This window comes from Asterias rubens, chromosome 3 (genome assembly GCF_902459465.1).
Source record: "Asterias rubens chromosome 3, eAstRub1.3, whole genome shotgun sequence".
Classification (NCBI taxonomy): Eukaryota; Metazoa; Echinodermata; class Asteroidea; order Forcipulatida; family Asteriidae; genus Asterias; species Asterias rubens.
This window is the reverse complement of record NC_047064.1, coordinates 8,685,716-8,701,410: the sequence shown is the minus strand read 5'-3', so window position 1 is coordinate 8,701,410 and position 15,695 is coordinate 8,685,716. Positions and strand designations below refer to the sequence as shown.

General features: G+C 40.4%; 1 protein-coding gene across 1 annotated transcript in view; it reads right to left on the bottom strand.

The window, feature by feature from the left end:
- The window catches only part of LOC117288449 (dual 3',5'-cyclic-AMP and -GMP phosphodiesterase 11A-like), a 114,779-nt gene that overhangs the window by 40,089 nt on the left and 58,995 nt on the right, over window positions 1-15,695 (bottom strand). Inside the window, exons 5-6 of the mRNA XM_033769316.1 lie at window positions 14,180-14,432; window positions 2,780-2,847 (exon numbers count right to left, since the gene is read on the bottom strand). Coding sequence (XP_033625207.1) covers window positions 2,780-2,847; window positions 14,180-14,432 — 321 coding nt within the window. The remainder of the gene's footprint in view (window positions 1-2,779; window positions 2,848-14,179; window positions 14,433-15,695) is intronic.

The following is a 15,695-nucleotide window of genomic DNA, read 5'->3' as shown; positions in this document are numbered from 1 at the left end:
ACCAAGGAAAACAAAATGTCTCAAAGGGGAATTCTAAAGACTGGTATGCCCCACAAGGAAATCTGCGTACGAAGTCTAGACGGGAAACTGTTACGTGCAGGGACAAAGGAAAGAACAAAACAACGCTGCATCCTTTAGAATAGGTGGACCCGTTTGTGTGGAAACAAAACACCAAACTTCAAGACAGTTATGTTCTTTTGAGAACCACAAGTTCTTCACACATCCACAATGGATAATTGTTTAGAACGTGAAGGGCAAAAACAACATCCAGCCACGTCTAAGGAAAATTACTACTTAAGTCACAGGCCTGTAGATTGTGATTCACATTATGTGAGTTCCACATTTTGTAAGAATACTGTGTGGCAATGTGTACAATGTGTGATCTGGAACCAAAATTGAATCGCTCTAGGTAAGGTAAACAGAACTTGAGTTCTGACCACACAAGGGACATGTGGGAATTTTCTTCATTTCACAGACAACTGTGTTTTGACTGCAAGACGGGGATCCCCATGCACACACACCTTGGAGTGCTTCCCCGACTTCAACTTGGCTCAATCAACATTAAAAAACAGTTTGGGATCTGCTTTTCTTTCAACTCGGGCACTCCGCCTTTGAGCACACAATACACGGCATCCACAGGGGCCCTTATATCGAACGGTAAACCTCTTTCACTTTTTGAGAACAAAAATGTGATTGACGAGGGAATGTTGGTGAAAAATGGGTGCAGGTTGGTTGATTTCTAACTGGGCAATCCATCTAAACCTTAAAGGCAGTGGCCACTATTGGTAGTTACTCAACATATTTATCACCATAAAACCTTTCTTGATTACTAGTAATGGGGAGAGGTTGATAGTATAAAACATTGTGAAAAACAGCTCCCTCTGAAGTGACGTAGTTTTCGAGAAAGAGGTAATTTTGTGTGGCAATGTGTACAATGTGTGATCTGGAACCAAAATTGAATCGCTCTAGGTAAGGTAAACAGAACTTGAGTTCTGATCACACAAGGGACATGTGGGAATTTTCTTCATTTCACAGACAACTGTGTTTTGACTGCAAGACGGGGATCGCCATGCACACACACCTTGGAGTGCTTCCCCGACTTCAACTTGGCTCAATCAACATTAAAAAACAGTTTGGGATCTGCTTTTCTTTCAACTCGGGCACTCCGCCTTTGAGCACACGGCATCCACAGGGGCCCTTATATCGAACGGTAAACCTCTTTCACTTTTTGAGAACAAAAATGTGATTGACGAGGGAATGTTGGTGAAAAATGGGTGCAGGTTGGTTGATTTCTAACTGGGCAATCCATCTAAACCTTAAAGGCAGTGGCCACTATTGGTAGTTACTCAACATATTTATCACCATAAAACCTTTCTTGATTACTAGTAATGGGGAGAGGTTGATAGTATAAAACATTGTGAAAAACAGCTCCCTCTGAAGTGACGTAGTTTTCGAGAAAGAGGTAATTTTCCACGAATTTGATTTCGAGACCTCAAGTTTAGCATCAGAAAGCACACAACTTTGTGTGACAAGGGTGTTTTTTTCTTTCTTTATTATCTCACAACTTTGACAACCGATTGAGCTCAAATTTTCACAAGTTTGTTATTTTTTGCATATGTTGAGATACACTAACTGTGAAGATTAGTCTTTGACAATTACCAATAGTGTCCACTGTCTTTAAAAAGAAGTTGTTAACCGTAGGATGATCGCGCTATTATTGTGCTTTACACACACATCAATGTGTGTACTCATTAGTAGTGCGACAAAAATACACAGGTATTTTACTCGAGTGGGATTCGATCCCACGACCTTTGCCTTTGTACTAGTGCAAATGCTTTTCTTAAAACTAGACGTCCACAGAGCTTGACTGAGTTCGGATCTTTCATCCCAAAGTCATTCTAGTTGTAAAACGGGGCAATAAACAACTGCCAGAGTAAAATCATGCCAATCCTCAAGTTGCTGACGGACATAATTTTCTGGCTGATCGGTATCGGTACAAACTCAATTGATGAGCATTGAGCTTTTAAATTCAACAGTCGCTTTTTCCAGATCGCAGTTCAAATATTCCTTAACTTTGATACCCCCCAAAAATGGCATGCTTTACCAATATTTTTGCTATAAATGCTCGGACATGTTTACACCAACACTCTTCGGGAGTTTAAGTCGCTTCCCATAGACATCCCAGCTGTCATTAAATATTGAGATATCTTTCAGAAGGATCGAGTCTTAAGACACTAGCTTTAAGAAGAAAGAAACACGATCGACGTCTAGGGCAGCAGTTTTTCCTGTGTCATATCCTTTGAATTATTGAACAGGCTTCTAGGAGACACTACCACCACAGACGTTTGTAACTGATGCCATGGGGGCCTTTATGATTATATTTCCCAAATGATATTATCCTCCTTAAAGTAACATTAGTTGGTAAACAAAAAATCGTCTAAGATTTTCCCAAAACTAACAAGGTGTAATGATGATAAAAGGAAATATTCTTTGAAATATTTCTGTCTGAAATATCATATTTTACGAGAACGTTTCCCGTGTGGAGTTTATCGCTCAGTGACTCCTTATTAATTTTTCTTATGAATCGATGTCATGCAAAATGTGTAATCGGTTTCACTATTTTCTCGTGACCCAGATGACCGATCGACCTCAAACTTCTACAGGTTTGTCAGTTTATGTATATAGTGAATAACATTAAGTGCTTTACAAAGCCAGCAACTGTTTTGTTGGCAAAAACCCATTCCGTAATGTTCCTTTAAGTTGTTTCTTGTGTTCTTACCTCAAACAGCTGTTCATCATTCTCATCGAACGGAAAACCATCTGTCCGGTTCAGAATCTGGGCCACACCTAGAAGGGAAAGAAGATGAAAAAACGGAAAAACTTCTTAAGATAAAGATTTACTGTGATTAGTTCCCTGAGGTAGAAATGATCATTATAAAAGTGATCAACCTTGCAGTCATTGTACCTCTATACATGATGTCTACATTCGATTGTATATCACTGGAACTAGAGCCTCCCAAATAAATCACTGACGAAAAAGTGTCGCCTCATAAAAAAATACATAATTGTTGGGCGATAACTTTTTTTGGGTGATCCCAAACCAATGTAACTTTCTTGCTAGAAATACTTTTTGTTTTATAGAAAGATTATTTCTATGTTTGCTGCGTACTTTTTCTACAAAATAAAATTCAAAGTTCGTGTAGAAATGCATATGCGAAAATAAGTACATGTTTCAATTGGGTGTGTATACAACATATTTTGTTTGTGTGTACATGCATGGAAAAAGAAAAGAAAATAGCCGTCCGGTCAATGGGGACTGCAACCGGCAAACATTGGTCATTGTTACCTAGTAGTGAACGTAGTGAACCCCAACCATTACTGAACTATCTCGGTTGAAAGGGGGGGGGGGGGGGGGGGTGGGGTGGTAAGAGAGGATAACACGTCATTTGACCTGATTTGACCCGAACGGGAGACTTATAACAATGTACCTACCGCTGTCGCCAACTGTCTTCTCGCGGGGATAATGAGTAGTTTGTCAAATTTGTCTTATTAGTCAAATTATAATCCGTGCGCAAATGGGTCGTAGCCTGATACCACACATTGTAGTTTATGGTTTCGAATACTGCATTATGAAATATGTGGACTGAATCGGGTAACATTTACACAAAACCTATGGATACACAGACAGTCGGCTTTAGAGGGGAGACGTGCCTCGTGACATTCCATCCCTTTTACTCAACCTATAAATTCCTCTCTGAAACACCGCTTTTTTGTAGAAACATTTCATACGGTTTTATCACTCTTCATATTATCTACTACAAACACCATTCAAGCTTCACGTATTGCACTTAAAAATGTCCACATTGCTTTGATGAACGCTGCGTCATTTTAGTTTCACATGAAAAGGAAATGCACTCTGTCTCAGCTTTTATTCGATTGCCTTTGCAACTTCCCTTCCATCTGTCCGTGTGTCTTGTAATTAACTTCCTCATGCCAAACAGTGACCGTAAAAACCGATACCTCTCCCACACCCCTGAAGCCCCGAAGGTTTGCTTTTTGTAACACATCCTGCTTCACGCAAACAAAACCCCACCATGTAGAGATGACATTGCTTTTAAAGGGTTCTGATACCCCATCGTATATCAATTTTGTTAGCCATGAAATGAATCCCTATTCACTGGTGAATGAAGATGCATGTAATATAATTTACCTGTAGAAGTTTTAGCTTCATTAGTCGCCAAGTATTTGAGAAAAATTGAAAATCAAGGAGCTATGCTTTCAGGAGATTCGCGTGATATCAGTACTGGTATAAACGTTGTACAAGCTAAACAATAATTTTCGTCTCCTGAGAAATTAGTTTCGTGACATTGTTTTACTAATTTCTCAAAAACCAATTCACCTCAGCAAGTAACATTTTAAAGGAAGCTTACTATCATCACTAGCGTCAAACTGTGTAAGTTTAATCACAATATGTAGACATTGTGTTTTGTGTCCTACAAAAAAAAGGTACCCAAACCCTTTAAAGAAACACTAATAAAGAATAATGGGAGGAAAGACGACACCATCATAATCACGAGCACCAATAATAGCGTCGATACGGAGCTCTGGAAGTGCCATCCGACATGTTGAGATCCTGAGTAGTTTGACTGATGCAAGGTGATGACATCACAGACGGAGATGACGTCATCCTGATATGATTGATTTATCTAAGAATGTCGACACCCAAACAGTTAGTTAACAGTATCCCGATCGACATCCTGAACGTAGGATGCCGACTCCCACAGAAAGCTATCTAGCCTCTTTCACTCCACTGCAGAAGGAATGCCTCTTCATAACCATTCCACCTTGATCTTTCTTGTGCTTGTCGCATCCATGTGACACTTCCAAATTATCTGATGTCGTCCATCCAAATATTGGTCTGCCTCTTCGTCTCATTTGTGTTCTTGGGGTCCATTGTGTCCATCTGTTGTCATGACGCCTTGCAAGGTGGCCTGCCCATCTCTATTCTTTGTTTTATTTCCTGTACGATGTCCCTGGCATTTGTTTTCGTTCGTAATTCCATCTTCAATTCAATTCACATTTAAATCCATACTGTCAAAATTACCCCATTACAAAATGCAAATTTAGCAATAGCGAACATATAAGGTTTATACAGTCAAAGAAAATGAACAATATGGAGGGCGAGTTGATAAGCCGAGGCTTGTAGAAATCAGCCTGTGGACAGACAGAGACAAGATACTTAGACGGACGAACAAAGGACGCACGAATAGGGACAAAACAACTTACAAACAACAACAACGCTTATTTAACTCAAAATGAAAATAAGATGTATATAAATGAAAAGAAAAAAAAATGAGGCAAAGCGGTCAATGGATAGAAAGCTATGTTATATACGGATAGACAACGACTTTTTTGAAGGAGGCTTTAAAATGGTTCACTGACGATGACAACATTTTGAAAGTGTCAAGAACCCAAAATAAATCTTGGGAAGACATGTCGACATCCAGTGATAAACCGTCTCAGGGTGACGTCATCTGACTTGTATATTATGTCATCATCTTGCAGTAAATTATCTCAGGATCTAGACATGTCGGATGGCACTTCCAGAGCTCCGTACATAGATATTACCCGAACGCGCTCAAACACTCTATAGCAACCTGATGGGGAGGAGAGACTGGTATATGAATCGGTGGCTAACTCGTCATCTCAATTTCAATCAATTGTACTGGGGCAACTTGATCAACTTGGGCCCCGTCGACGCGATGCCATGTCGTCTCTCCCCGATATTAAAGGGGCGGTCGATCTTTTTGCGCTGATTATTTAAAGAGCTTCTTGAACAAGAACGCCAATAAAAGATCTTTGCTGAAATTAATTTAAAATGATTTCAATCATAAGGAAATTGAGTTCACATGAGATTGAGCAAATTTCAATTGTGTAAAAAACAATGATATTGAATATTGGAACACCCCTTACAAGTATTCTGCCTGCTCATTGGTTTAGAGTGCGTCACATGACATGTCTTAGTTTTGCTAGACGACGGCCGTGTGATAGTGCGTCGGTTTGCCGTGCGCTAGTCCGAAGACTAGCACACGGCGTGCAGAACCCAGACGTCCGTTGCGTGTACGAGGATTATAGATTAATAGTCTGTAACCATTACGGATTGCACGACACTACATGCAGCACAGTAAAAGTGTTTGCAATCTGTATTCCCGTCGTCCGTGGATTGTAGCATTCAGGTCTGTAACTTAATAAGAATAGTACAACATTTAGAAATGTTGGGGTGTTATAAAACAAATATTGACTGATTTTACTCGTGCTATGGTTAAAACTATGACTCCCTTGGTGATCCCCGGAGCGTTCTATTTTCCCGAGGCTTCCTCGGGAAAAAAGAACGCTCGACTCCCTTGGTGATCCCCGGAGCGTTCTATTTTCCCGAGCGTTCTATTTTCCCGAGGCTTCCTCGGGAAAATAGAACGCTCCGGGGATCACCAAGGGAGTCTTAGTTTTAACCATGGCACTCGAAGCAGTCAATATTTGTATAATATTCTCCGGTGCTCTTCAGAAAGAGTCACGAAAGAACCCTGTTACATGTACATCATCACTCATGTTACGTAGTATGTGGCAGTTACGTTTTGTATAGCCGCTGTGTTGCAGCATGGAGTACCCCACACATGGCGTCAAAGCATATAGTCATTTTGACGCACGCCGTCAACGGCAGATGTTTATAGTTTTTCCAACCTTGAGGTTGGGGCATAATTTTTTGGGTCGAAAATTACGAAAAATTCAGAAGTGTAAAAATATCAGGCTTACATTTAACTTATAAACAAACACATTATAAAGAAGTTTGAGTAGCATTCCCGTAAAAACAATTTGCGCTCAAGTAGCTGTTTAATGAGCAGCAACTTGAAAGCATGGTCAATGCCCGTTCTGTGCTACTTAAAATAGCAGTCGGTAAATGCTATTTAGTTAAAAGACAGCCTCTTGCTGGCGCAAGGGGTACTCTAGTATTTCGTCCAGTAGATGTTCGTGCGCACGAGGTCATGTCTATAGTTAGCATCCGGCCAACAATCCCAGTACTTCATAATAAATTGATCCCAAAGGGGGTAAACTTGATTTCACTTGACCATACAAAGTTCCCTCTTGATCGACCCCATAGAGGAAACAAGTATGTCCAGGATACTGAAAAAAGAAAAGTACAGTCGAACGTCGATAGCTGGGACTAGCCGTCCTCTTTATAACAGCAACGTTATGAAAAGGTTTGCGGTAACATGTAATGACTATCTCTAATGAGTTAGGGTGGTTCTTGAAAAGAACCGCTGGTTTCAACTCGACGTTTCGATCAGTATTCTTTGACGATCAGAGCATACTGATCGAAACGTCGAGTTGAAACCAACGGTTCTTTTCAGAACCACCCCAACTCATTTAGAGATAGTCATTACATGGTGTTACCGCAAACCTTTCCATATGGTATTTTCTCAATGCAAAGTTTCAAATCCTACTTAACAACGCTGCTGTAAATGGACAGCAAAACAGAGAAACGCACCGCAGAAACTCGGAAATTATTCGCCGGATTGGCGGCGATATATCAAAACGTGAAATGTTTACAGGTTAGCCGAATTCAGGTTTTAAATGCAGGGTCTACACCATCTTGTACTAAAAGAATCGTAAATATCAAAATATAACTACATTATCCCTAACAGCCCGCAACAAAACTCTTCTCATAACCCCGCCGTCCTTTCCAGCAACATCATGATATTTTCTGTTCATATGAACCCACAGAGCGCAGGGGAGTTTGTTTTACCCCCGCCTTCTTATGCAGGAACGAGGGTCCGGGAGGAGAGCATGATCAGAGGCAGGTTTGCAACCCGAGACACCTAGCTGCTGTACGTGGTGCCACATTTAATCAATTACTAAACTCGTCATATAAAAACCGTCCTTATACACAAAGGCACAACGCATTAGAATATTCTTCATTATAATTATGGCAGACAAGGGGTGGCTCAATAAAACAGACAGAGTTTTTTTTAGCGTAAGGAATGCCAATCCAAATGAAAGAATCTTGCAGGAAAAATTTGCCAGGAATACACTTTCGGTGGGTGCGTAGTGGGAATTCTCTGTACCGGGGGGAGGGGGGGATGGGGGGGGGGGAGTGAACTGACTAACGCATGTTCTGTTGGCAGATCAATGCTGATCGAAAGAATTCCCTTTTACAAGGAGCCTTACACTTCGTAAAAATATTATATCATTACGATGGAAAGATATTAACCTGTGAAAAGTTTACATAGGAATGGACTTAATGCATAGATTAAGCAGCAAAACGATACCAAAAACTATACATATAAAGGGAATAATTCATCCAAAGGAAATATCTAATAGATGTTAAATTTGCATCGGGGATAAAGAATATTAATTTTGGTTTTTACCCATACACCGATGTGTGTTAGCACTGTATACTCAGTACTTTCCCGAGTCCTGTGAAAAAATATCACAGGCATGTTACTCGGGTGGGATTCGAACCCACGACCCTTGCAATTCTAGAGCAGTGTCTTACCAACTAGACTACCGAGGTTACCCGGTTCGAATCCCACCCAAGTAACATGCCTGTGATATTTTTTCACAGGACTCGGGAAAGTACTGAGTATACAGTGCTAACACACATCGGTGTATGGGTAAAAACCAAAATTAATATTCTTTATCCCCGATGCAAATTTAACATCTATTATATCGTTGCGGTACCCGCTGCCAAAACATAGGATTCGAACTGCCTCTAGCTGCCTGTGATATTTCTTCACAGGTCTCGGGAAATTACTGAGTATACAGTGCTAACACACATCGGTGTATGGGTAAAAACCAAAATTAAAGGAAAGATCGTTTAGTAATTACTCTTTTAAACCAACGTCAAAAAACTCACTTGGTTTTGTAGCTTTCGATAGTATAAAGCTTTTTGAGATTCATTTTTACTTTGAAAGTAATATGGTTATGGAAAAAGATATCAGTTTCTATTCCAAACAATTGGATCTGAGAAACGTTACTGTCAGAAAGGTTTCTCAGATTGTGTATTCCAATCATGAATTATTCTTCCTCCGTTGAGTTCCTGATTTTCGCCGATATCTCAAAAACGCAACCACCTTTTGAGATTACATTTTCACAGAATGGTTTTATTGTCACTATCTACATTAAAGGCAGTGGACACTATTGGTAATTACTCTAAATAATTATTAGCAAAAACCTTACTATGTAACGTGTAATGGGGAGAGGTTGATAGTAATAAACACTGTGAGAGACGTCTCCCCGTGGAGGGACGTCGTTTTCGAGAAAGAAGTAATTTTACACGAATGTGATTTCGAGACCTCAGAATTAGAATTTGAGGTCTCGAAATCAAGCATCTGAAAGCACACAACTTCGTGTGACAAGGTTTTTTTTCTTCTTCATAGTTATCTCGCAACTTCGACGACCAATTGTACTCAAATTTTCACAGGTTTGTTATTTTATGCATATGTTGAGATACACCAAGTGAGAAGACTGGTCTTTGACAATTACCGATAGTGTCCAGTGCCTTTAAAATTATTACAATAACCGAACGGTTAAAAAAACAAATACTCTGCCATTTCGGTAAACAGTATTGTCCAAAGGCCCACACTTCATGTATCACAACTTATATATAAACAAACCTGTGAAAATTTAGGCTCAATCGGTCATCGGAGTCGGGAGAAAATAACGGGAAAACCCACTCTTGTTTCCGCGCGTTTCGCCGTGTCATGACATGTGTTTAAAATAAATCCGTAATTCTCGCTATCGAGAATTTATGTTGTTTTTATGTTTTCTCAAAAAGTAAAGCATTTCATGGTACAATATTTCAAGAGAAGTCTTTCACAATTACCTTCTGTAAACCCTGTAAGTTATTTGTAAATCTGTGAACTTTTTTTTTCTGTACCGAAAGTGTCCAATGGCTTTAATACTCCTCACAAATGTCGCATTTATTTTTTTCTTCAACTAATTTCGGCAGAAAGACGCAGACAATTTTCGGATATAACATGTAGACAGGCTCACAGTCATAAAGACTGCATATTTCTTTATACGAATCAAGTCAAATTAGTTCCAAGGTTCGAATTTGATAACAAATTTGTCAACGGGCAGCGGCGGCTTGCACGAAGGGTCGCTTTGTGACAGCCAAACCAGGCGGGGGTCTATTAATGAACAAAAGTCGGCAATCTACGTTTACGCAGAACTAAGATAATTTTACTCGCAATGGTGGAATACATTATTACAATGCGCATTGAAAGACACACAAGCCACGTAAATATAGGCTTGGGGTAAAATTTCGTTTGCAACCATATATCTTAGAACTGTACCCAGCATCTGTGTTAAATCAACAATAATTTCGGTACACAACAATTCAAAGCCAAAAACGATTACGTATGGACGATTTCAATTTGCATTATGCTAAACAGTTGTCTATACCCTTTCCAATTTGTGTGATGTCTAAAAAACAACAGAACGGTTAAAAAACACCCACACCAAATGTTTACTTTCCCTTTAAAGGCAGAGGACACTATTGGTAGTTGTCAAAGACTAGCCTGCACAGTTGGTGTTAACATGCATAAAACAACAAACCTTGAGCTCAATCGGTCATCGAAATTGCGAGATAATAATGAAAGAAGTTGTGTGCGTTTAGATGGTTGATTTCGAGACCTCAAGTTCTAAATCTGAGGTCTCGAAATAAAATTCGTGGAAAATTACTTCTTTCTCAAAAACTATGGCACTTCAGAGGGAGCCGTTTCTCACAATGTTTTAAAACATCAACCCATTACTCCCCATTACTCGTCACCAAGAAAGGTTTTATGCTAATAATTATTTTGAGTAATTACCAATAGTGTCCACTGCCTTTAAAAAGCAATGGTTATAGTTTATCAATATCACCCAGCTGCAATTTCATTCTCAAATAGAGTAAAATAAATGTGTTGAAAGTCAAGAGCTGCCCCTTCTCTACCCACAAGAGGGCGAGTTTATTAAATTGATGTGTCAGCCCCTGTGTATGTTCTGAAGAGCCACTGACAGCTCAGAGAAGAAATATTGACTGAAGACACGTCTGGCCAAAGGGCATTTGATCAAGATGAATTAAGTCACTATTTACAACAAATAACACGAGTATTTATTTATTCGTGATTGTGTTATTAGCTTTTGGGGAGGGTAGGGGAGGTGGGGAGGGTAGGGGAGGTGGGGGGGGGGCGGTAGTCAGAGCTTAATCAAGTGACCATGGAACTCAATCATTTTATAATATGGCAAGATAGGCATATACGCACGTTTCGTTGTTTATAAGTGTAATATCCACTATGCGTGTTATTATTATACAATGCTTCAACACTACTGTTTGTTATTGATGTTTAGTGCTTCAACGCACATGTGAGAATCTAACATGAAAGCACACACATGACGTTAGAATATTGTCCGTGTCATTTTACTTATGCGTCCTAAAGCCCCTATCAGATCATTACAATAAGAGGGTGGTTTAGCTGCGCGTCTCGAGCCAAAAAGTTACCATTTCTCACGTCAGGTACGTACATGCAGACGTCATACGTGAGCATGAAATAAGCCCAAAGTGGTGATTCACCTAGAAACGACACAATTTATTGTCTGACGTTCACGTTCACGTTTTAACGTGCAGCTAAACCTCCCTAATCTAAAGAAGAAAACAAGTATTAGCTGTTAGAAACTGCTAACCAACTTGAAGGACCTGTGGTATAAATGCTTTTAAGCATACAATAACTGACTGGCTGACTGGCCTGACGTCCCGACCCTTGCAAAGTCTTTCCGGAAGGCTAAATGAAAACACATAAACAGGTATACTGGTGCAACCAAAGCAGTCGAGTAGAGATGAAACCACGCAGAGAAAACAGAGGGATAAACTAACACTGTGAATGGACTGGATGTGATTTTACAACTAAAATGGAAAGGCTATTTTTTGGGATGTCATTTTGGAAAAAGGATGTGATTTTGTCCCAAATCACATCACAGCCAGAAATCACATCCGTGTTTATCTGCCAATTATCAAAATCACATCCACTGCGAGCGGCATCACTAAAATCACATCCACTGCTGAGGCCTTAGCCAAAATCACATCCGAGCTAGAAATCACATCCAGGTTTAATTGACAATTATCAAAATCACATCCACTGCGAGCGGCATTACTAAAATCACATCCACTGCTGAGGCCTTAGCCAAAATCACATCCGAGCTAGAAATCACATCCAGGTTTAATTGCCAATTATCAAAATCACATCCACTGCTAGCGGCATTACTAAAATCACATCCACTGTCCAGGCCTTAGCCAAAATCACATCCGAGCCAAAAAACACATCCATGTTTAATGCCAATTAGCAAAATCACATCTAATGCTAGGGGCCTTACTCAAATCACATCCACTACCCAGGCGGTAGCCAAAATCACATCCAAGACAAAAATCACATCTGTGGTCAACTGCCAATTACCAAAATCACATATAATGTCTGGTTGACACCAAAACCACATCAACTTTACCAGTATCGCATTCTCAACCCAACGTCCAGTACCTCATGATAAGAGGAGAGCCACAAGGGGGGGGGGGGGTGAATGGGCTTGTTCACCACATGAGGTAGGGAACACAAACGACGAAAGCCATGGACCTTTGGAAATGAACTTGAAGAAATGAACGGACTGTTTTCATCTATTCAGCTTTTAAACTCTAAAGTATAACATCCAGGGGAAATTGTCTTATGAGTTTTTTGTTGTTTTTAATTTGTTAAACAAAACAGCGAGAATGCTTACATGTTTTCTAAGCAATGTGGCTAAGCAGTTTGAATATACGACAAAATTCAAACACGTGTTTTTTTCCCCAAAACACTGCATCCAGATGTTCTGATATTAGTGATACGTATCCGTGCTTAGCAAGTTTTCACGAAACTGGTCTATGGTTAATATAGGTTTGGAGATCACACCAAGTTCACTGCTAAAATTACAAAACATCTTATTAGGTTAGCACCGGCATTTTTCCCAACCCACCCTTTTTAAAATTACACACTACGTGGAGACAGTTCCGGTGCCCTAGTTTGACATGTTGTTGCCATTGATGAATGCCGAAGACTGAAAGAGGAAAGCGTGGATGATTTTTTAAAACATGTTCCATGTATGCCTGACCCGTTTCGTGTTTGGCGCTTTTGCTAAATGGATAAGTACCTAAAGAAGCAGTAGTGGGCGTTTGGGTTTAACCATTTTCTCTTTTTCTTGAGCTGGATGTCTTCTGCAGAATGGTTTAAAGACCAATGTTACATTTAGAAGTAAGACTCCAAGTCAGTTCACTTAAGATATGTTTCATTTTTATTTTGTTTCATTTCATATATTTTGGTTGTGAAGCCAAAGACTCCCAGAAAAGTGATTCTAACCATTGTTAGCAAATAAACCAATGGAGAGAAGACAAATAAAGTTTGTGCACAGTGACGTACTGGGCCCAATTTCATAGAGCTGCTTAGCAGAACAATTTGCTAAGCATGACAATTTTGCCTTGATAAAAAAAAAAAAGATTACCACCCAAATTTCCACGTGATTTTTCAGGATAAGGAAACAACAGCTGACTACCACTAACAAGCAATATGCAACAAATGGAAATTTGGTTGGTAATCCTGTTTTTATCAAGAAAGAAATTTCATGCTAAGCAAATTTGTGTGCTTAGCAGCTCTATGAAATTGGGCCCAGGTAGGTCAGAGCGTTTCCACCAGAAGTATAAAGTAAAGTCTGTACTTCCAGTTTCATTTGCATAAGAATATTGATATTCCAATAGACAGGAGACAGGATACCAGTCTATCGCAGGAGACTCATCAGCTCTCACCGGTACCTACTTGTACTCCTGGTTGGAGAGAAGCAATTATGATAAAAGTGAATTTCTCAGGGGGCACGGGGTCGCGAACGAAATATTTAGAACTTGAGTCCTAGACCGCACGTTCATGACATGACACCACACAAGCAGTTCCCAGATCAGAAATGATTTCTTGATCCAAAAGGACCTGACAAATTTCAGGGTCAAGTCTGACCTATTAATTCTGATTTCCGACCCTAGTTTCTTTTTTAGTGTACCCCTGCGCTCGTCCTCAGTGAGTAAACGTCGGGAGATGTTCAGTGTTTTGATCGAAAAACCATAACTGCTTACCTATGATTTGATATTTGTTGTCCCTGATTGGCATGCACAGGATCGAGCGTGTGTGAAATCCAGTGGCTTTGTCGAGCTCCTTGTCAAACCGCGGATCATTCTGAGCGTCGTAGATATTCAATGTGTCCCCAGTCGATGCGACGTGTTCTATGATACCATTAGATAGCTTGACACCGGTGCAGCACATGGTGTTGGTGCTGTGACCATTGTGGAGAGACGAGGGAAGGTCGAACACCTTGGAGAATGTGATGGTCTGGAGAAGGAAAATATGCAGAAATATCCCTCGTCAAAAGATACCACACATTGTTTGTTGTTACAGCCTATCATGGGCGTCAATCAGGGGGGGGGGGGGACAGGGGGACATGTCCCCCACCTTTTGGAGGGTGGGGGACACAATATCAAATGTCCCCCACCTTTTTGACCACCTTTATCATGAAGCCCAAGTTTTGCACTGTGTAAGACGAAACCCTGTGTCCCTATATGGGCATTAATCCTGTGGGCAAAGGATGACACAATATCCCCTCTCTAAATTGGCCCTAGATTGCATCACAGAGCATCTAAAATGCAAAATTTTCCCGGGCCCTTAATCGGGCCCGCACCCCGAGCCGTAAATGCTTCTTATACGCATGCTCCATCGTTGACAGATTTGCACCTCCCCCTTGAAAGAGTGGAAGGGACGTGTACCCCACCCCACCCCACCCCATTTTCAAAGGATGGGGGACACAGTATCAATGTTCCCCGTGTCGTTTGACCACCTTTATTATGAAAATCTTGTTTTGCACTGAGGAACTGTGGAGCACTGGAACACAAATATTCACACTGCTCACTGTTCTGTTTCGTTTGCCATTTGGCCGCTAAATGGCATAAAGATTGCACCACAGAGCATCTAAAAATACAAAATTTTCACGGGCCCTTGAGCGGGCCCGGACCCATGCCGTACTATTTGACAGTATTTTCCCCTAAAACTTGGTTCATAGAGCCGCACTTAAAGATGCTGTCAACCCAAAAGGTTCTACTGCTGCTCACATTTTACAGATGTTCTGTTCCATTCTGACAGATTTGCCCCATAAAACTTGTGTCTTAGGTCTGGTGATGATAGGGATTAAACGCTGTCTGAGCATTACAATGCAGAAACAATATTGACATAACGAAGCTATAATTGAGTTGCTTTTTAGGTACAATAACCATGATAGCAAGAATAGGTGCATCATAGCTTGAAATAGGCATTAAATTCCAACATCTGAGAGGGGGGGAACATCACCCCTCAGATTCACTAGATTGCACCAGAGAGCATCTACGGGCTAAAAAAAATTCAGGGGCCCTAAAGCGGACCCCGGACCCCACGCCGTAAATGTTATGTCCCCCACACTTCAAGACGGATTGACGCCCCTGCAGCCTATAAGCCACTAGTGAGTTAGATTTGAATAGTGTCTGGTACACAATGATTAATAGCTTACTCAGAAGTTACTGATTATTAAGTATGAATTCCTCAGACTATAGAGACAGTTGCTATGTC